At 35.0% G+C, this 23,442-nt stretch overlaps 1 protein-coding gene across 6 annotated transcripts in view; it reads right to left on the bottom strand.

Annotated features, from left to right (window-relative positions):
- The window catches only part of RPGRIP1L (RPGRIP1 like), a 134,788-nt gene that overhangs the window by 52,298 nt on the left and 59,048 nt on the right, over positions 1–23,442 (bottom strand). For all 6 annotated transcript variants that reach the window (XM_069082469.1, XM_069082471.1, XM_069082472.1 and 3 more), the window contains 9 exons: positions 22,012–22,118; positions 21,761–21,811; positions 15,873–16,052; positions 12,401–12,518; positions 11,384–11,836; positions 9,349–9,500; positions 6,862–7,231; positions 2,613–2,803; positions 2,421–2,504 (listed from right to left, as the gene is read on the bottom strand). In XM_069082469.1, coding sequence (XP_068938570.1) covers positions 2,421–2,504; positions 2,613–2,803; positions 6,862–7,231; positions 9,349–9,500; positions 11,384–11,836; positions 12,401–12,518; positions 15,873–16,052; positions 21,761–21,811; positions 22,012–22,118 — 1,706 coding nt within the window. The remainder of the gene's footprint in view (positions 1–2,420; positions 2,505–2,612; positions 2,804–6,861; positions 7,232–9,348; positions 9,501–11,383; positions 11,837–12,400; positions 12,519–15,872; positions 16,053–21,760; positions 21,812–22,011; positions 22,119–23,442) is intronic.

The raw sequence follows: 23,442 nt of genomic DNA, 5'->3' as shown, positions 1-23,442 counted from the left end.
TATCTATCTATCTATCTATCTATCTATCTATCTATCTATCTATCTATTCACATTAAGGCTGTGAGAAATAGCTCTGTGAAATTTATGTAGATCATTGGATGTCAGGAAATTTGGGTTCTATCAAAAATTAAAAGCTGTGTAAACTAAGTCCTATCATTTAAATTAGCTTGGTCTCCATTTTGTCCCCTGCCAAATGAAGGGTTATAGTAGATGATCTCTACCTTAATTTCTAGCTTAAAATTCTATGATAAACCAACATGGATGCATCATCAACACAAAAAATATAGTTATTTAGTTTTTATATTTTAATAAAGAAATATAAAATTAAGATAAGGAAAAAAGAAATTTTTATTAAAGTTTAATTCCTTCATATTGTATATTATTTTAGTCATTGTAGCTGTCAGAAAAGGCACATATTCCCTGTGGTAGGCAACATCATTTAACTGTAGATAATGTAGCTTAATTACATATTCTTCCTGTGTATATAAATACTCCTCAGTTCTCTCCCTGGACAGTACCCCTGGAATAGCCACTTGCTTCTCTTTTCCCTATCTTGACCCCTTGATAATCAGTTCAATTCTACACTGCTCACTTCTCTTAAATTCCTAGTCCCCCATCATATATATACATACACACACACACATATATAATTGTGTTATCCCAAGTCTTAGCCTTGGATCACTTCCACCATCTTCTGCCTTCACTCCTCCAGCATTCTGGAGAATGGAGAAAACTACTGAACCATTCTGATGGGGTCTATGTCACACAACCTCAACCGGACCCTCACTGCTGCTAGGCAATCTTATTTTACCCCCTTTGTTGATTCTCTATCCTCTATTCTCTATCTTTGTTGACTCTCTACAGTGGCTCTTCTAAATCTTTTTATCCCTCCTCAAGCTTCCCATGGTTCCCCTTACCCCACCCTCTCAGTTAAGAACCTTGCCTTTTCACAGAAAAAACTGAGTCCATTCACTGTGAACTCCTTTCTCTTTTTAGATGCCTTCTGCTATTATCTCTACCTTCTCCCCAGTCTCACATGAAGAGGTGATTTCACCATCGATTTCACTTTTACAATATCTCTTGAATATGTCCTTATCTCTCCTCAGACACTGGTACAGACCCTCATCACCTCACACATAGACAATTGCAATAGCCTGCTGAGGGGCTCTGCCTGCTTCATATCTCTCTCCACTCCAAACCATCCTCTCTATTTAGCCACGAAAGTGATTTTCCTAAAGCACATGTCTGATCATATCACTCTGCTACTCAATAAACTCCAGTGGCTCCCTATTGCCTCCAGGAGTGAATACAAAATGATCTGTTTGGCATTCAAAGCCCTTTATAACCTAGCCCCCTTCAGCTTTTCCAGTTTTCTTAACACTTTATTCCTCCATATGTATTCTTCTATCCAGTGACACTGGTCTCTCCTGGTTGCTCCAGAATGAGACACATCATTTTCTTTGGCTGTTTCCCAAGCCTGGAATGCTCTCCTTCTCCATCTCTACCTACTGGCTTTCTTGGCTTCCTTCAAATCCCAACTAAAATGTCATCATCTACAGGGAACCTTTGCCAACTCCTCTTAATTCTAGTGCTTTCCTTCTTTATTTCCTATTTTTCTTGTATATAGCTTGCTTGTATATATTAGTTTGCTTGTTGTCTCCTCTATTAGAGTGTGAGCTCCTTGATGTCAGGGACTGTCTTTCGCCTCTTTTTCTATCCTCAAAGCTTAACGCAGTCCCTGACACACAGAAAGCACTTACATGTTTACTGATTGACTATTGACTAACTGACTCAATATGAATTTCATTTTTTGCTGAAATCCAAATTCAATATCTCAATATAGTCTAGAGATAATTCTGGGTTCTTTAAAGCTTATGCCACCAGAATACAAGCTCTATCAGGTTTTTTCTTTTTTTCGAGGGCAATTGGGGTTAAGCGACTTGCCCAAGGTCACACAGCTAATTTTTGTGTTAAGTGTCTGAGGCTGACTCCAGGGCTGGTACTCTATTCACTGTGCCAACTAGCCGCCCAAACAAACGGGCTATCAGGTTTTAAGGAGGAAGGATCTTAAGTGTGGATCATACTACAGATCAAATTAGCAAAATTCAAAAAGGATTATAACCAGAATGCTAGCCATTAGGTGAAAGATTTCTTTGGTGAAAGTAACGACTATCAACTGTATACTGGGTTGTGGAATAATTGTGATCTGTATCAATGGAGGAAGAATACATATTGATGAAATTGCATATCCTTAAGTATATATAAAACTGATATTTAAAAAACTGAATTCAGAAAAAAATACACATCTTATACCAGTGAATAAGGCATGTAGTTTTCTTCTAAATCATGTAACATTATACAGATAAAGAATTCCTTTGAAAGGATTCTTATATACATTATTTTGGATTCCTGCTACTTACAGAATCCTGGTGTGGAGTGAAATCCACAAAGGACACTTTCTTGTCTGTTGGGATTGTACGCTGTCTTGGTTTAGGTATTGGAGCCTGTGATAAACCAACACATATTAAACTGAGAGCAATGAATATCAAATTAAATAATTTGTTTCAAAGTATTCTAAAATTTTAAGCAAATTTTAAAAGCCGGTTACTTACTACAACGGGTGTAGTAACAGAGGATGCACTGTGCAACTTTTTATCAGTTTCTGTTTCTTCTTTTTTAATAACATTCATTAGGTCCTCAGATGCTGCTAATGCAGCTGGAAGAAGGTAAGTAAATTTCCATTTCAATACAACTTCAATGGTTCCTGTATGGTGTTTCTTATGATCTGTTAACTCAAATATTCCTGTCAAATTACAAAATTAGTTTAATTTTCACATATACTCTTGATAACCTGAAACTTTAATAATACAAAAATTAAAGGGCTCTTAAAATTTTTTTTTCTAGTTCTCTTGGAGCATGACTTTAGCTTTTAACACAAATTACTTAGAGAGTAAATTAAAGACAAAAGAATCTGTAATGGGTTCAGGCTTCAAATAGATCCCTTTTTGAAGTTAAGGACTTTGAAAGAAAATCTCAATTCAAAGAGATGGAAGTTAATTTATAAATATTTTAATTTGACGAATTTATATTCAAAGATAACCCTAGAAATGAGCTTTCTCCAAGGTCTGCTGTCTCTTTACAGCTAACATTCTTCTCTACAACCCTTCAAATACATTTCTCTTAAGAAAAACAAATGAAATGACTATCAACTTTTAAAACAACTTGCCCTGTCTGAGAAAATGTTAAAATATTGCCATAATAACAATAGTAGTAATGCTTTTTTATACATATCTATTTGCTCTAGGTTTTGCCCAATTCAATATGCAGTATTAAAAAGAAACAAAGCAAAAATAACAACATACCAAACATTTAAGTATGGATATAAACATTTATAAAATTTAACAGATCTTCAGAAGTAGACAATTAGTGACTTAAGCAGCTCATATTTAAAGCAGTTGTCATTTAAAAGTATTCTGAACCTATTATTCAAAATTTTTTTTGAGAACTGATTTGAAATAAACAATCTAGTTTTTTGTTTATTTCAAAATGGCATTATCGTTAGTATTAGGAAGAATAAATAGTTTTTCTTAGTCTAATTTCCAGGATAATAAAAGAGATGAATAAATTAAGAGTTTAGAATTCTCAGATGACATAAAATAAATCTTTTTGCACATTCATGAATAGTAGCATAAATATGGTGTAGCTAGGTGGTACGATGGATAGAACACTGGGCCTGGAGTCAGGAAGATTTCAGTTCAAAATCCAGCCTCAAAAATCAGCTGGATTTGAATCTCCTGACTCCAGGACTGGGGCTCTATTCATTGCCCCAGATGGATGTCCCATGCTAGCTATGTGACCCATGATAATTTTGATAATTTACTATCCCTATCCTTATCTGCATAATGGGGACACACTGGAAAAGGAAATGGCAAATCACACCGATATCCTGCCAAGAAAATCCCATGGACAAAATTCTACAGGGTCACATGCAGTTGGAAACGACTGAATGGCTGAACAAGAAAAGTATTTAAATGCCTTTCCCCCTGGAGTCTCAATTTCCTCATCCCTAAAATGAGGGTGTATTTAAAAAGTGCTTTACTTATTCTATAATTCCAAGTAGTATGACAGAATTTAAAAGGTTTAACTTTTTAAGATTATATTTTTATGGGTAGAGCCAAGATGGCAGAGTAACAGAAGTCATTATAGTAATTTTCCCCCTCCCCCAACTCCTCCAGACAAATCTAGAAAACTCCAAAAAGAAGATTGATGGTGAAATTCAAGAAAAACTCATAATGAGTCATTTTTCAAGACAAGATCATTATAGAAAGACAGAGAGGTCTGTGAATACAGAGACTAGTCTAGTCAGGAGGTGCATGAAATGTACAGTACTCCAGTGCTCAGAACTCTTGTGTACTTGGGCAAGAAGAAGTTGCTGATTCATACAGCGTCACTATTTCCAGGGTGTGAGAACAGTTGCCAACTGGTATCTTTGCTTCCCACTACTTAGTTTTGGGTCATAGATCCAGGGTGGACTAAAGAAGGGACATGTCCCCAGGGGTGGCATTCTGGGGTAAGGAGCTAGTTCAGAAGTCATTAGTACCAGTGTGGCTCAGACCCCAGCAATAGGGTCCAACTGGTCCAACTTCTAGTCTAATCTGAAGCCTGCAAAAGAATACCTAGGGTAGGAATCCCAGGCCAAAGGGAAGCCTCAGTTCTTTGACTCTGAACCAGCAGAGCTTCCTGGTTGCTTAACAGAGGCCAAACTCAGCAGCAATCTACTGTTAGTTCATACCCAACTGAATAGAAACTTATAGAGCTCAGGCAGTGATGAGACTTTGCCTTAGATCTGATTGGTTTGAGAGCATTGATAGCTTCCAGATTCCCAGCCTGACCTAGACTTGAGATCCTGCAATAGTACAACATTTAGTACCCTGAGAGCAGCAATGGGAACAGCCCTAGATCTTCCTTCCAGAAGTGTACAAAGCCCAGCTTTAACATCAAGGCCAAAGTTGGGAAGCAAACTGGAAGAATGAGCAAATAAACAAAAAGATCTTGTCACACAAAGCTATTAAGATAACAGCATTGTCCAAAACATAAAGCCAGAAGAAGAAAATGTTGCCCAAAACATTTACAAGCAAAGCCTCAAAGAAATACAGTTTGGGCATAAATTCAACTAGAACTCCTAGAAAAGATGAAGAGTTAAAAAAAATTTTTTTAATAAATGAAATGAGGTCACTAGAGAAAAAAATAGAGAAGAAATGAGATCTATGGAAAGAAAGAATTAGAAAGGGATAACAGAGATACAAAACCTTGCTCAAGCAATAAGCTTCCTGAAAATCAGAATGGACCAAACAGAAGTTATTGACTCCACGAGACAAGAAGAAATATTAAAACAAAGTCAGAAAGCTGAAAAAAAAAAGATGAAAATGTAAGTTATCTCATAGTAAAAACAATTGACTTAAAAACAGAGTGAGGAGAAAAAAATTTAAGAATCACTAGACTTTGAATGTCATGATTAAAAAAAAGGGCCTGGACATCACATTTCAAGAAATCTTAAAGGTAAACTGTTGAGATACCTTGAAACCAGAAGACAAAGAGAAAATATAAAAAACCCAATGGCCACCCCCTAAAAGAAATTACCAGTGAAAATTCTCAGGAACATTACTGTCAAAATCCAGAGCTTCTAGTTCAAAGAAAAAATAGGGCAATCAGCCACAATATTCTAGAAGGCAAAAGGTATAGGCTTGTAGTCAATAAGAACTGACCTGGCAAAACTGAGTATATCTTTATATGGGAAAATATGACCCATTAATCAAATAGAGGACTTCCAAGAATTCCTGATGAAAAGACCAGAGTTGTGTAGAAAATTTGAAGTTCAAACACAAGAGTTGAGACAAATCAAAAGTTAAACACAATAGAACAATGACAAAAGACTAAACAAGGATAAACTACTTACATCCGAATATAGGGAGATGATACCCTTGAACCCTATAATCATCAGGGGTCATAGAGAGAATCTAAATAAGACCTGAGAGTGGTTCTCTTATGTCTTGATGATCTTTAGAAAAGAACTGAAAGATAGGCAAAGAAGAACACACTAGGGAAAGCAGGAAAAGGAAGGTTAGGGAGAATTATTTCACATAATCAGAGTCTAAAAGTAGATATCTATACAAACAAGGAGTAGGGGATGGGGCTGACACAAATCTCATTCTCATCTGAATTGCGCAAAGAAGGGAAGAATATACACATACACATGGATACAGAATTATATTTCATTCAACAGGGAAATAGGAGGGAAAGAGAAAAGGGATATGTTAGAATTAGAGGGTCAGCAGACTAACAGATAAGCAAAACATACTTGAACAAAGGATGTACAAGAATATTTATAGCTCTTTTTGAGGTGGCAACAAATGGGAATCTGCAGAGGTATCCATAAATTAGGGAATGAGTATGCAAATTATGGCATATAAATGTGATAGAATACTATTTTACTAAAAGAAATAATGGAGGGAATGGTTTGAGAGAAAATTGGAAAGGCTTATATGAACTGAAACAAAGTAAAGTAAATTGAACCAGGAGAACAATTTATACAATGACAACAACATAGAAAACATATACAGCCCTGAAAGAAAATGATGAAACATACTACCCACTTTCTGACAGAGATGAAGAACTCATAGTGATGGTGACTTTTTTTTTTAACATGGCCAATGCAGAAATTTATTTTGCTTGAATATACATGTTTGTAAAATGGATTTATTTTTTCTTTTGTTTCTATTGGGTGGTAGGAGTGGGGAAAGAAGGTGAATTTTTACTAATTGAAAACAACAGAATATAATTTTAAAAAGATTATATTCTTACCTGAAATATATCTGTCATGTGCTAATGAAATTAGTGGTACATCAACTTTTCCTATGTAAGTATTTTGCTGGGTGTCACTATCATCAAACACATAGAAACTCAGAGACTCTGACTTTAGGTATCTATCCAAGTTGGTGTTCATTGGCACTGGGAAGCACATGTGATCATCAAACTGGGGATCATTGCTATTTGGAATGATGGCTGTATCATGGTCTGCAAAATCAAAGAACTTGTATACAACGTATGGATTTGGCTGCACGTGACTTTTGGTTGCTCCAGACTTCAGGTTGCTACAGCATTTTATTGTGATATGGAGTTCATTTAAGTTGTCATCTGAAGTAAAATTGAGATGAGCAATTTTGGGGGCCTGCTAAATTAAATGGAAAAACACATATTTAAATCATAGTACATACAACTAAAAGATAAACAGTGGCTGTCAAATCCAAAACATAATCTTTGCTAATACACACACATGTGGAATATATTTCATAATTAATCTCTCTAAACTAATAGGATGTTGACATTTAAGAAGAAATTTCTTCTTTAATGTTGTTAAGTTGTAAACATGGAGACACATTAAGTGACCATGCTATGTGTGCAAAAAATTAGGAAGGATGAGTATATACTAAGAGTTTACTGTAGCAAAATAAAGCGTCCAATAGAGTTAAATTGATACACATTAAAAATATACATAATCGTTAGTGTGTTGCATGGTCATCAAGCATAAATAGTAAGTGAAGGGGAAGATCCCAAAACTCCATTAACTTCTTGTCTAGTCCCCACTTTCCTTCTCCTTCCCTCTCCAATTTGCTCCATCTTGAAGAGTTGGAGGGAGAGCAGGAAGAACAAAGTTTTTATAGTTTTAGGATCTGAGACCTTTGATCCTTTCCAAGGAACCAGATCTCTCCTCTTTACACTACAGACTGACCTCACTTGACAAGTTCCATTTCCTTCATCCAGATTGGCTGGCTTGTTGATACGTATAAAAAGCGAAGGGATGCTTCACCAAGAAGGGTATAGGATTAAACTGACTTGGCAAACAGAAACGTGTACACAGAAATTTTGTATTGTGTGCAGCTTAGAAGGAACTATGAAGAGAAACTGAAATCTCTCAGTTTCCCAGAGAAAGAACACCAGAACTAGCAACTGGGTCTCACAACCTACTCATTCCTTGCTAGTGTGACTCTTATACCTCTACTACTTGGAAGAATTTTTAACAGTATAAAGTTAACATTTCTAATTTATAGCAGGTATGGACAAAATTGTATCTGAACTTTCTCTGTCTGAGAAAAGGATATAACTACTTATCAGTAACAAATATTATTCAATCTGAAAGGTAGAAAAGGTTTTTGTCTCTTTTTACTTAAGGAATTCTTTAAAAATTTCTTTTTATTTTCTGAGTTGGTTGTTTTATTTTAAAGTGCAAGGCTATATAAAGTAGTTTTTAAATAACTATCACCATTATTCTGCTTCAAGATTACTAATAGTATTTTAAACTTTATTTATAACTTCTTTATTACATCTCTCAAACATCTCTCCTTTCTACTCACAAAGTCACAACCCTAGTTCAGTTCTTTATCACTTCACCTTAACTATTAGAACAGCCTTGTAACTGATCATCCTGTCTCATGTCTCTCCCCACTCCCAAGCATCAAGTTGCCAAGGCAATTTTTTGACAGCATGGGTCTGATCATGTCATTATCCTCCTCAAGGAGCTTCAGTGGCTCCCGATTACCTGCAGGATTAAATATATTCTTCTTGTCTGCCATGTAAAGCTCACTACCTGACTCCTTCCTACCTTTCTGGCCTCCAGAGAGTTTGCTCTGTTCCACATATCCTTTCATCTGGTTACACTGGTCTGCTGGCAGGTTCTTGCTTGCTATGCCTTTGCACTGGCCTCCTCCTGCACTTGCTCTGCTTTGAACTGTATTTCTACCTCTTGGTTTCCTTGGCTTGTTTTAAAACTCAGCTTGAGGCCCATCTTCTGCAGAAGGTCTTACTTAGTCTCAGAACACTTTCCAACTACTCTGTATATATTTATATGCATATATTTAGCTTTTTACAAGTTTTTTTTTCCCCATTAAAATGTCTAGTCATGGAAGGCAGGGACTATTTTTGCTTTTGTTTGATTCTCTACTCCTCAAACACTTGGTGACTTAATGATTTAATTCTATATTCAGTATACTATATCTAAAATATTCTGATTCTTAGCAAGTGTGGTTTAAATGTTTCTAGTTCATTTTGTAATTCATAAAGTTAGCACAAGAGAGCAGTTTCTGTGAATAGTACTTATGTGAATAGTAACTTACAATCAAATAGCAGCTACATATTTTTGAAGACAACATATATCTATTAAAATATAATTTTTAATCTAGGCTACTTGAATGATGAGAGAAAAAAATTTTGAAGACTTTTCTAGCACAACATTTAAAGGAAGACTATTAAGGAAATACCTGCAACATAAAAAAAGCCCTAAAAACTGCTTACCTGATATATTTCCTCTGGTCTCTTAAAATTGGATGTTATATAGCCTAAAGCTTTTGCCCGTTCTCTATATAGTCTAATTGCTTGATCCATAGGAACTCTTAATCGGATCCAATATTCTATTGTGCCATAATGTGGAATGTCTCCTTTAATTCCTAAAAAAAATGCATTCTTCTATTTCAATATTTTTATAAATGAAAACAGATAGGTACCAGTGTTAGTAATATTAGAAGCAGAAATGTTATGTGGAGTAGAATTATACATGCTCTGCACAAATGATGTTTGAAGTGCAAATAACAGTGATGAAGACAGAAAAGCTCTGCTTGCAAGAATGAATTTTACCATATGTTGAATACCCTCATGTTAAATGTGCTAAGCTATATTTGGTATATGCCAATTTGTAATATAAAATATCATTTAATCCTTCTGAAATATAAAAGAGATGAACACATATGTTTACTCAAGCTCATACTCCTGATGCTGTAGTAGTTGGGCATCTACTGGTACCCAAAGAACTTGGGAGGTACAGGACAGAAATTATTAAGCACAAACAAATATAATAACTTCCAAATCACTTTTTGAGGACAAATTTCAAGTAAACATATCAAAAGTAACATTGTATAAACATTTAGAAATGTTTTAAATATATTTGTGTAGGAAAATGATAAGTGTTGGAGAGGATGTAGGGAAATTGGGACAGTGAGGCACTGTTGGGAATTTTAAACTGATTCAATCACACTGGAGAGCAATTTGGAACTATGTCCAATGGGCAACCAAACTGCTTATCCTTTGATCCAGCAATACCACTACTAGGTCTGTATCCCAAAGAGATAATAAAAAAGGGGAAATGACCTACATGTGCAAAAATATTTATAGCAGTCCTTTTTGGGGGTGGCAAAATATTTGAAATTGAGGGGATGTCCATCAATTGGGGAATGGATGAACAAGCTGTGGTATATGGATATAATGAAATGTTATTGTGCAATAAGAAATGACAAACAGGCAGATTTCAGAACAATCTGGAAAGACTTGTATGAACTGATACAAAGTGAAATTAGCACAATCAGGAAAATATTGTACATGATATTACAATACTGTATGATGATCAACTATGAATGACTCAGTTCTTCTCAGTAACACAATGATCTAAGACAAGTAAAAGGACTCATGAAGGAAAATGCAAATCCAGATCCAGATAAACTCTAAATGAAAACTTGAAGCATATTTTTTCACTTTATTCTTTCTTGTGTTTTTTTCCTTTTGTTCTGTTTCTTCTTTCAGAACTATGACTCGTAATGGAAAGATTTTTTTGCATGATAGTATATGTATAAACTATATAAAACTGCCTATCATTTTCAGATGAGGGGAAGGGAGGGAGAAAAATTTGGAACTTAAAATCTTTTTTGGCATGTTACTGGGGAAAAAATAAAATACTATTAAACTTAAAAGATATATTGCTGTATGTAGTTCTGCTTAGAGATAGGGGACTAAATCTCTTAATGTCCCTTCAAAGTCTAGGATAGGCATGGGGAAGCTGTGGTCTCAAGGATCCATGTGGCCCTCTAGGTCCTCAAGTGTGCCTCTTTGACTGAATCCATACTTCACAAAATCCCCTTAATAAAAGGATTTGTTTTGTAAAACTTGGACTCAGTCAAAAGGCTGCAGCCAAGGACCTAAAGGCCACATGTGGTCTTGTGGCTGCAGTTTCCCTACCCCTGGTCTAGAGTTTTAACTGATATTAAAGAGTTTCTAATATTCTAAATTACATTATTAAAGATATCTTTGATAATAAGACATCAATCTGGTTAATAAATATTTTAGTTACAATCATCAATTAAAACATCAACTGCACATCAATATTAGTAATGGTATTTGTATTTATAAGAGGTATATGTGGCCAAATATGTGGTAAGTCAGGTAAACTAGAAAATATGGTTCCTGATCTACAGGCACTTTTCATCAAAGAAAGATGACACTGATGTGGGCATCAATGTCTAAATAAATACATGGCAGGTATGTAGTACATAGTGAGACTTACCAACCAAATTGGCAGCACCAGAAATTCGACCATTTTTTTCAAGGATCTCATGGAATCTTAACTGGCATGCAGCAACTGTTTCATAATCAGTACTATATGCCTGGTGGACCTCCAGAGTGACACCATTTTTCTGTATGTACTGCAAAAAGAAGTCATTAACATGGACAAGATACTGGGATGTGAAGTTATACACTGGATGGAGACCAGACACTACAGGAGTGGTCTGCAGTTCAAAATCATAAAAAGCATAAGTACAGAAAGTGGAAGGTTCTTGATCTCCTGATGCTTGGATAGCTTCAGACGAAAGGGTAAGTTTGCTGATATGGATTTCAAATAGATTCTCTCCTCGTTCTAAATGGACAGCTTCATTAAATTCATCTACAGGATCATCTGGCATGATTTCTGGTTTAAATCTGTACTGCTTGGTACCATAGGCAATATCCTTTAATTGGGCTGCAACAACAGAAGATAAGGAATTTCGTCATTCTCTAAACACATCATCTCGGCATTGGCATATGAGAGGGCAAACTATTCTAAGGTGGGCCAGTACTAAAAGAATACCTTTTAATGTATGTCTATCATTTCAAACTATGTCTCTATCCCATGGTACTATATTAAAGTACACAAAAATAATTAAATTATCCAGTGGTCGTGTATCTAAGAACCTTAATTATTCAAAACATAGTTGAATGCCAGGAAGCAAGAAAGGCCTCTGAATAGTAAAAAATATTAGTTACAAAATTCCATGCTCTTTACTCTTTAAAGTACTTCAGTTGAAAACAAAATTGTAATAAATTTGTTAACCTGGTTTTCTAACCCACTACAGAGCAGAATCAGTAAATTTATCAATTCAGCACTGGAAATTTGAAAGGGATGTGTGAGTTATGAGGGCAGGTGATGGAAGGAAGGAACCCTGGGCATAGATGTGGATGACATTTTCATTTGCCCTTAATTTTAAATAGAAGCTTATAGAATCCAATGCTCGGGATCAAAGAATTTGTTTTACGCATGCTATACCTTCTAATTTCCGGATGCGTGCAGCCCTAATGTCAAGAAGATGAACATATTGTTTTATTTTTAGGTCATAATCTCGTTGAAAACTTTCCAACTTCTGGGTTCCTGCTTCAACTTCCATCTAAAAAGCATGACAGTACTACAGATGAGAGACTGAACAACTTGAATTCAAGGTGCCATTTTTTTCCCCAAGAATACTTGTCAATGAATTAATGTTCATTCACTTTTAATTAATTCAAATAAACCTGTACTTCCGTGGTCTTAATGCCCCCATGTACAAACCTGCCTGTATGCTTCAAATGGTCAGATGACTCTGCCTGAGTTCAGAGTGCTATTGTGCTTCCTAAGAGGGATGGTAGTAATGCACATCCTAAGCTGCCTCTGACTGGGACTAATCAGAATAAACAAAACAATGCATCCATTAGATGGAACAATAATAACTGAATGCTTCTGAAAAGACTTTCAATGATGCAGAATACAAATGTACATAAAGAAATGAAAAAAGTCTCTGTGTGGAGTGAGGAAAAAGTGTTTAGCTTACAAATTTAGGATACCTCTCACCTAGAAAACTGTATGTAAACTATGGTGTCAGATTAAGAGCATGAAATGGTGATTAGAAGCAGCAGAAGAGACAGTAGAAAGATAAAAAAAAGAACTATGAAAAGTAGATAGAACTATGAAAGGTTATTTTGTGAAGATAAATAGCTCTATATAATTCAATGTGACAAATATTTAAGTGCCTACTGTATTTAGGGCATATGTGCCTAATATGTTCATTGTGTTAGAGGATGCAAAGAAGAAAATGAAACAATACCTGTCCTTATTTAGCTTCTGAGTTGAAATAACTTCTGAGGGCATCACTGCTTCATAGTGGGATAGATTCATAGTTTGTTAAAGCTAGTAGGAATCTTATAGATCATCTATTCCAAACCTCCCCATTTTATAGCTGAGGAAACTGAGAGCCAGAATAGATAAATAACTTAATCAAGGTCACACACAACTGGCTATTTCCAGAGCTGAGATTCAAACTGAGGTCTCTTCCTTCCACTACACTTTAGACTAATAATTAATATTTTAAAATGATTCTTGTTGATTGTCATCAAGATTCAGTTATGTTTGATATGCATACAGCTTATGAGTGAAAAGGGAGGAATAAAATATAATTCGGGGAAAATTTATTATTACAAAAATTTAAAGTAAAAGTAATTTTAGTGTTTCAAAGGGTAAGATTTGGTTATGTGGAAAATTCACTTATATGAAACAGTTCATTTGCTCAATAGTGCTGGACAAATCAAGTTTACTGTTCCTGTGAAAGAAATACAGGCTTTGAGGATTCTTTGTTGGTAACTTCAATAGACACAGAAAGACGTGCAGAGAAAGCCCATACATTCAATTGAGACATTCAGGACTAGGAGAAGCTCTTGGCCACAAAGCCTCATCTTTTTTAGAGTTGAAATGGATCTTAAAGGTCACCAAGTGCAAACTCCTCATTTTACAGATGAGGAAACTGAGACCTCAGAGTTATTACTCAAAGTAATAGATACAGAATTTGAACCCAGGTCCACTCATGAATTCTAGCTATCTTTCCATGGCACCATTGCCCCTAGGTAAGATTTAAGATTGAATATATGTTTCTGTATATGGATTTTAACACTCAGAAAAAGTTAGGAATTTATTTCAGCTTTAGGTTTATACACAATTTTTATCAATGAAAAACCTTTGTTGAACATTGACCAGGTGCTATGAATTAAAAGAAGTCCTCATCTTCAAGGAATTTGTAGCCTAGAATATGACAATCTGATATGTATCAATAAGAAATTTATTATTGGTAATGTTCACAAAAGCTAACTCCTATTTTTGGAGGAGCCATCCAATTTTGTTAAGTGCTAATACAAAAAACAGCTTTGCCAGGGCTTTAGGATGATAATATATGTATCTTGGCTACTTTATATAGCATATTAACACACCTTTTATCAAATGAATTAAGAGTGTCTTAGAATTATAGAGGTAGATCTGGAAGGTACCTTGGAGGTAATCTGGTCTAATCACCTTATGGTAGAGATGGAAAAAACTGATTCCCAGAGAGCTAATTGATTTGTCTAAGCTCACAACGGTAGCTCACTCAGCCATTGCTTTCATTTTGTTTTACTTCTTCCCCATCTTCTATTGTTTGCTATTGTGAAGGATGCTAATTACTAGCAAGAAAAGGCTGAAGTTATATAGAAAGTTACACATTCTCTTTTCTCATTTGTAATATGAAAGCACTGAATTAGATAATCTTTAATATCTCTTCTAGCTCTAAAACAATAATCCTTTGATCTTAAGATTGTAATTTCAGCTATACTACTAACTAGCCATGTGACCCTTGGGTAAGTCATTTAACTTTTCTTGGCTTCTGTTTCTTCATCTGCAAAATGATGTGTTTAAACTCCATTATACTTTTTTTTTTTGCCTTTTTTTGGGGAGGGCAATTGGGGTTAAGTGACTTGCCCAAGGTCACATGGCTAGTTTTTGTGTTAAGTGTCTGAAGCTGAATTTGAACTCAGGTCCTCCTGACTCCAGGGCTGGTGCTCTATTCATTGCACCACCTAGCCACCCCTCCATTACACTTTTGCAACCTTTGCTGGTCCCTAGCTGTTGACTTTCAATAAGCCTTCCCATATCTTACTATTTAATATGAAAGAGAATACATTCTAGAGTTTATCATTATATGCACATAACAAATAAAATAAAAAGATAGTTTATTTTTCATTTAGTCATTATTGCTGATTTTTCCCCTCACTCAATAGGAAAAGAGCTCTGTTCACATCCAAACTCACTGATTTGATTTTGGTTAGGAGGAGAATTATTCTTTCAAATTCTTCAGATGCACTATAAATAACATGCTTTCCTTTCCCCACACAATTCCTGTCTCCTCCCCCTTCTTCCAATCTGCTTTTTCACTAAAATTACTTCTTCTGGAAAATTATATTTATCAAATATTCCCTGTGACACCTTCAAAGGGAGTGTGCACAACTCAAGTTGGCAATCTCTGGCCCAGAAAAGCATACCTCTTCTTTCTACAAGTGTAACTTGGGCAAGGTATTTAATTCTCTTGGGATGAATTCAGTTTCTTGATCTATGAAATGAAGGGGCTGACCTCGAAGGTCCTTTCTAGCTATAAATCTTGTAATCCTACGATTCTAAATCCTAGTAGAATTTAGACACTTAGATTTTACTGTTTTGTGTTGTTATGCAGGTGTGCTAGGAATTTGGTCAGATTAGGGGAAAGTGCAGGATTTGTTTTGTTCTTAACTAATTATCCCAAACACCATAAGAAGGACATACCCAGGCATTTGTGACAGTGGAGGATAGTTAAATGTCTGGCTAAATCAGAAGTACAAACCTGAAAAGTAAAATTTACTTTTCAAAAAGAATAATGATTGTTGTAACATCATCTAGAAAATACTCCATTTTATAATACTGATAATCTTACCTGATAATCTTTATTAATTTTATGCTGCATGAATAGCATATTTCTTGTCTTTTCTAGTTCTTGCACTGTTTCTGCATGTGTTGCCTGAAGCTCTCGAACTGATTTTTCTAGGTCCTTATTAATGTCACCATCAACTTTCTCTAGAAAGGAAAGGTGTCCATTTTTCTGCTCTTTTCTAGACTAGAAGGAAAACATTTTTAATTTAAATCAATTCAACAAAAAACATATTATGAACCTGTTAAGTACTAGGTACTTAGCTAGTAAGTGCTAATACAAAGATAAACTTGAAAGTACTGCCCTAAGTACTTTATGTTCTATTCAGAGGAGGAAACGTTATATGTACACATAACAACAACAACTAACAATAGCTACCATTTATATAGCTCTTTTTATGTTACAGATACTGTGTCGAGTGCCTTACAATTACTAACTCATTTGATCTTTGCAACTACTGTGGGAGGTAGGTGCTATTATTATCATCTCTCTTTTTCAGAAGAAGAAACTGAGCTGGACATAGGGTGAGTAACTGGCTCAAGATTATACATCTGGTAAAGGTCTGTGGCTGGTTTTGAACTCAAGTTCTCCTGATTTCAGGTCCATGTCTGTTTACTGAGTCACTTTGTTGCCTCATGGAAGAGTGAGTGGACTTTCAAACATTTCTGATGAAAAGACCAGAAATGAATTAAGAACTTTGAAATACAAAAACAAGAGTCAAGAGAAACCTAGAATGTGATTTTTTTTAATTGGAGGAGTTATATGATGATGTCTTGGTAACATTCTAACAGAGGGAGAAGAAACACATTCCTTACAACTTTAATATCTTCTTAAGGTATTGAAGGAGTCAAATAAGAAAAAAGAGGTCCTGGGGAAGGGTTGGGTCTGTTCTGAGAGCCTGAGGAGGAGAAAGAGAAGGAGCAAAAGGAGGAATACACTAGTGGAGAAAGAAGGAAGAAGAGGGTGGGACTAGCTATTTTTCATAACTGAGGTACATTAAAAGAGGAATATACAAATAAGGAAGAAGGGATAGGGGGAACAGACATCAGTTGGTGGTTTCAGAAGAACTTGTATGAACTGATGCAGAATGCAGTGAACAGAACCAAAACAATTTATACAATGACAAGAGTACTATAAGAATGATCAACTTTTTATCTACATATTTTTTAGACATGGCCAATGTGGAAATGTTTTACCTGATTATATGTATTTGTAACAGAAGTTTACCTTTTTTAAAATTCTCAACAGGAAGACAGAGGTGGGAGGGAATAAAGGCAAACTTTTTATTGAAAAATGTATAATTTAATTGTAAAAAATTCATGGAAGTAGAAAATGGAACATCCTATATGGGAAACAGCAAGAAGCCTGGTTTGGCTAGAATGTAAAGTATGTGAGGGGGAGTAACTGTGAAAAGTTGAACAAAAGGGTTTATAATTCTAAAGGCAATAGGGAACCATTGGAATTTCTTGTGGAAAATATATTGGAGAAGAGAGTCTTGAAGCAAGGAGACAATTAGGGGGTAACTGCAACAGTACAGACTAGAAGTAATGAGGTCCTAAATTAAGGGTGGTGGCTGTGTGAGTATAAAGAAAGGAATGCAAAAAGTCCTGTGGTGGTATTCAACAAACTTTTGCAACTGATTAAATATGGAGGGTAAGAGAGAAGGAAGAGTTGTGAAGGGCTTCAGTATGTGGACTTGGATGATGGGAAGGATGGTGGCACCTCTGACAGAAAATGGAAGGCATTGGGTTTTCAGGAGGAGGATGAATTCTATTTTAGATATGTTTCCTTGAACATCCAGGTGGGGATGACCACCAGGCACCTGGTAATGTGAGACTGATACTTAGGGGTAGAGGTAAGTACTGGACATGTCGAGTTGGTAGTCAATTAATAACCCATGGGACGTGATGAGAGCACCAAGAGAAAATGCAGAAAGAGGAGAGAAGGCCCAGGTAAGAGATATGGAGTATAATCCAGAATAAGAGGAAGGGCAAAGGATGATGATACAGAAAAGGAGGAAGGAACAGATTGACAGAAGTAGCACCCGAAAAGAACACTGTCATGAAAACCTAGGAAGAAAATATCCAGGAGGAAGTGGTTTTCAGTAGTGTCAAACACACTGCAGAGAAGTCAGAAATAATGAAAACTAAGAAAAGGTAATTGAATTTAGCCTTAAGATATCACTAGTAACCTTGAAGACAGCAGTTTCAACTGAGTGTTAAGGTTAAAAGCCAGAATGCAAGGGGTTAAGATGTGAGTAAGAGAAAAGAAAATAGAAGCAACAGGTGTAGATAGCTTTATCTAGAAATCTGGCTGTGAAAAGAGAAGTAACAGGATGATAATTTGGTTGGGGATTTAGGGTCAAATGAAGGTTTTTAAAAAAAAGAACAGTAGAGATTTGGGTATATTTTTAGACAGTAGAGAAGGAATCAGTAGGTGAAGAAAAACTGAAGGGGAGAGAAAGGGCTCCTTGAAGGCTTAAAGGCTCCTTGAAGAAATGGGAGAGAATGGGATCCAGAGTACAAGGAGAAGGGTTGGTCTCAGCAAGAAGGACTAAGTTCAACATCCACTCACATTTCAAGCCCTATCTCACTGCCAGAGAATGGAATAAAATGGTGGGGATGTTGGGAATCGAAGAAAGTGAGGTCACAGAAATGGGGTGTTAGACTGGGACAACAGCGAGGAGCAGAGTTATTGAAGCTGCAATGGGGACAAAGAATAGGTTTAGGAAAGGCAAGGCAAAAGGAGAGATGGAAGGATAGGAAGCTATGATCAGATGCAAAAACTTCAGTGTGTAGATAATGGAGATGGAGTAATTGTGGAAAACAAGATGAAGACTATGACTATCCTTATATAAGACTGAATCAGAGTGAAGGTATAAGTTATGGGAGTTGAGGGACAGAAGAGTTTGGGTATTTTATGGCCATTCAAGTGTACAATGGAGTCTTCAAGTATAAGGGCAGGCATTTTTACGGTAGAGATGAAAACTGCTATGGGGCTTGTTCTAATCCAGTGCCCTCTTAGTTCAGGCTCAATGTTGAGAAGAAAAGGGGCATTTGGGAGTCACTGAACAAAGGAGGTTTATTTTGTCCAAAAATGGCAGGGATAGACAGCAAAGATACAGTGGTTCTTAGCTTTTCTGAACTCACCCCCTACTTGTCCCCATCTATAAAAAATCATTTCGTTAGTATGACATCAGGGAATGGTGACTTGCATGGTCTCAGGCACTCACCAAGTCTGAGTGGCACCAGCAACATAAGGCTGGTATCTTTTATACTCTAAGATCAAAAAGCTGCACCAGGGAAGCTGGGACCAACCAAGCTGTGAGGAGGGGAGGCAGAGAATGGAAAGGAAATCAGGGAGGTTATATCAAGAAAATTCTGGTCCTATCACAAAAATTGTGAGGCAGTTATCAAACTTCTTGAGAAAAGAAGAAAAATCAGCTGTGAGCTGGTAGATTAAGTGCCATCAGGATCTTGACAGGATGATACACATATGCATGTATGTATGTAATGGGTTTTATAAAGACACACACACACACACACACATATATATATATATATATATTATCCCTCCCCTCACACATATATCTCAAGATACACCCTGCATGTGTAGGGTGAGATAGATCTGTTCTTTCTTTCTATCTATCTATCTATCTATCTATCTATCTATCTATCTATCTATCTATCTATCTATCTATCTATCTATCTATCACCCTATTCATATAAGGTATATCTTGGAAGGATATTAATATTTATATATTAATATATATTATATAATATAATTATATTATTATATATTATAATATAATTAATATATTAAATATACATATTAATATTTAAATATCTGAATTTATATGTCTGTGGATGAAGTGAATCTCAAAGACTAAGTGATATAAGTAAAGGGAAAGTCTGGAAGTGGCAGTAGGAAGCAAGAAATATGTATATTCCTCTTCTTGTCCCAGTATTTCACTGGGCATGAGAGACAGAGTATGTAGTACTGGAGAGGGTGGTCAGAGATGCAGGATCTTCTGAGGGGAACCATATTTTTATGACTTTAAGAATACGAAGGGTTGGGGTGGCTAGATGGTGTAGTGAACAGAGCACTGGCCCTGGAGTCAGGTGTGTGACCTTGGGCAAGTCACTTAACCTCAATTACCTTGCCTTCCCCCCTCCATAAAAAGCAAAAAAAAAGAAAGAATATGAAGGTTTTATGAGTATAGGAAGTCTCATAAAATAGAAGTTGGTAAATAGAGATTCTAGGCACAGTAGAAGAAGAGAGAAGAACAAGGAGTTATAAGAGGAAGGAAATTTTCACAAAAGCAGGTTTCAATTTTGAATCATGGAGATTTGGAAATGAAGAGAGGGTTTGCTAGACATGACAATAAGCTGTCAAGCCATTCTCAAGAAGTTATGGCAGCTGTGTCCCCGGTCCTAACTTGGATATTGATTTCTTATTAGAAAACGGTTTGTAAATATCAAATGAATTCACTTTAAAATAACAAAGAAACTATACATACTGAATAGTTTCAACATGGAAATTAGATAGACTGCATAAATAATATTTTCTTTTTTCCATAAGGATTAAAGCAATCATGGTATGAAAAATATGTAAACAGATACTTTAAATTATTATAGCAAAGGCAGTAATATTATATTTATTTGTAACATCAGAAAATTAAATTTACACATTTATTTTCATTTTTCTCATCTGATTCATATCTTCAGTATAAAACAATAATTTAAAAGAAATATGTTTTTCTTAGGTTCTTTTATAAATAATCAAGTAACTCAGAGGACATCTATAATATTCATTACTCAATATCTTTTTTAAACTAAGAGTAGTGAATCAATGAATTCCTTTTAAAATTTGCAAACTTTGATTCAATGCAAGGCATATACACCAAGAAGGTCAATGGTGTCATATTCATCAAAATATTTATAGCAGCTCTTTTTTTTTAGTAGTAAAGAACAGGAGGTAAAGTATATGTCCATCAATTGGAGAACAAATAAAGAAAAATTGCGGCACATTACTGTAAGAGAATATTACTATGCTATAAGAAATGATAAATACTGTAAGATTTATGAACTGACATGAAGTCAGCAGGAAAAATGGAAGTGGGAAAACAAAATATATGACTATAACAATGTAAATGGAAAGAACAACAACAACAAACAATTGAAATTAAATGTTGTCAAATTAGAATGACTAAGCTTGGCTCCAAAGATGAGATATATTAAAATATGAGAAGGCATTTCCTTTTCTTGCTTGCAGAAATGGGAAACTATGGGTGTGCAACACTAAATACAATGTCAGAGTTTTCTGATGTGTTGGTTAGTTTTATCAAAAATTTTTTTTGTTCTTTTTTACTCTTTGAAATAAGGGATAACTTTCTGGTTTTTGTAGAAAAGCAAAAGTTATCAATAAAAAGAATTTTCAAGTAAAAAACAATTAGTTTTGGTAGTGGAAAATGTGAAAGCAAAAGGCTTACTACAATTAGGTAAGTGTTCTAAATGACAAGTGTTAATGAATTTTGCTTTTTGGAGGGGGGAAGGCAGGGCAATTGGGGTTAAGTGACTTGCCTAGGGTCACATGGCTAGTAAGTGTTAAGTATCTGAGGCTGGATTTGAACTCAGGTCCTCCTGACTCCAGGGCCAGTGCTCCATTTACTGCACCACCTAGCTGCCCTGTGTTAATGAATTTTGATGTAATGAAATATGCACATAAGCAAATTAGTATCATTTCCCAACTTCCTGAGTTTCACTAGAAATGAAAGTACAACATATTTGCAGATGAGAACAGCTTAATGTCCAGCTTACTATGATTAAAGGGTCAAAGCTAACCTAAAACAGAATTAGATACCATGAAAACTATAATCAAATTCATAAAGTTACCTTTATAAGCATGAGGGCTTCACTGAATTCAGTTATGTCAATCTCACTTTCCTGCAACACATTTATTAAGGAAAAAAACCACCATGAGATGTTAATGAATAATAGATATGCATTCCATATACAAGAAGGCATCCTCACAAAATGATGGCTGCCTGATCCCATAAATTCAGAAACTAAGTAATATATTTTCATTATAGAGCTTTATCTGAAAAATAAAATGATCATATATTTTCGAAGCAATAAAAATTCACCTTGCTGAAAAACTTCATGCGGTTTTGGAGTTCATCAAGCTCTTGCTTATGTTCCAGGTAGCGTAACTGTAGTTCCTTATTTTCTTGAGTAAGTTTTTCTGTTTGGTCTTGAAAATAAAAAAGAAAATAAAAAACTAAAACAAAAAGTTGGGTCTGGAAAATTATTTCAAATGAATTTTCCAACCCTTGATGCACCTCAAATTCTAGCTAATACTCTTTTAGCCAAGAAACTGAGGTAACAAGGTAACTGAGGTAATATTAAAATTAGACAAAGGCACCAGGAGAATAATGAAAACTAATGACTATATGATAAACCCAAAGTATTATTCTCTTGGTTAGAAACACTTTCAATAAGAGTTCATATCATATTTATATATATACATGTATGTTTGTATATATATGTGAATACAAAACACAGATATACAGTGTGTGCACGTATGTATACAGACATGTGTATATATACTTATATATACACATATATACATGTTCACATATTACATATGGAAATCAGGTCTCTGATATGTCAAAGTTACACTTATTTTAAAATATCTAAGAAAATATTTTGCTAAGTCTAAGTCTTTTACTTACTTATTGTGGTTCCTGAAAGACATGAAACAAAGTGTTTTTTAGAAATTTTCTAATTAGTTTCTTAATTTTTCTCTAATGTTGTAATTTACATAATAAAGTCATTATCTGGAGTAAAAAATAAGGTGCGTTTTCTGTCATTTAATCTCAGATTGCTAACTGATCATTTTTGTTACCATAGGTGGAATTATATTTTCAATTATATTAGGATAATGTCCTGGTCAATATATACAAAGTTTGTTAAGTAGAGAACGTGATTAGGGTTGTTTTTACAGTAACAGTAATAGGTTACATTGGTCTATCTGGATTGACTTACTAAGCCAACCTCATGACCAAAAGCATGTATTTACAGGTGAGTAGAGTGCAGCCATACAAACATAGCTAATAGAAGCTTAAAGGGCTTAAATCTTGATTTTCTTAACTTATATCTAAAGCAAGCCCAGTTACTTGTTTTTCTGTAATATTTTAAAAATCAAGCTGATTCTGATTAATAAAATTGAAAGTAAGAAAATCATCACACTAAACTGAAATAAAACTAGGAGCTGGTTTTATGAAAAAAAAAACAAACAAACAACAATAGCATAGATGAGCCACTGGTTAATTTGGTTAAAAGAAATCCAAATGACCATTATCAATAATGAAAAGAGTGAATTCACCACCAATGAAGATGAAATTAAAGCAATTATCAGGAGCTATTTTGCCCAATTATATGCCAATAAATCTAACAATCTAAGTGAAATGGATAAATATTTATAAAAATATAAATTGCTCAACTTAACAAAAGAGGAAATAGAATACTTAAATAACTCTATCTTAGAAAAAGAAACTGAACAAGCCGTCAATGAG

The sequence above is a fragment of the Petaurus breviceps genome, unplaced genomic scaffold (assembly GCF_028583685.1).
Source record: "Petaurus breviceps papuanus isolate PSGF00001 unplaced genomic scaffold, PetGlider_PUasm1.0 171, whole genome shotgun sequence".
NCBI classification, from domain to species: Eukaryota; Metazoa; Chordata; class Mammalia; order Diprotodontia; family Petauridae; genus Petaurus; species Petaurus breviceps.
Note: the sequence above shows the minus strand (reverse complement) of the source record. Positions and strands in the feature narration are given on the sequence as shown.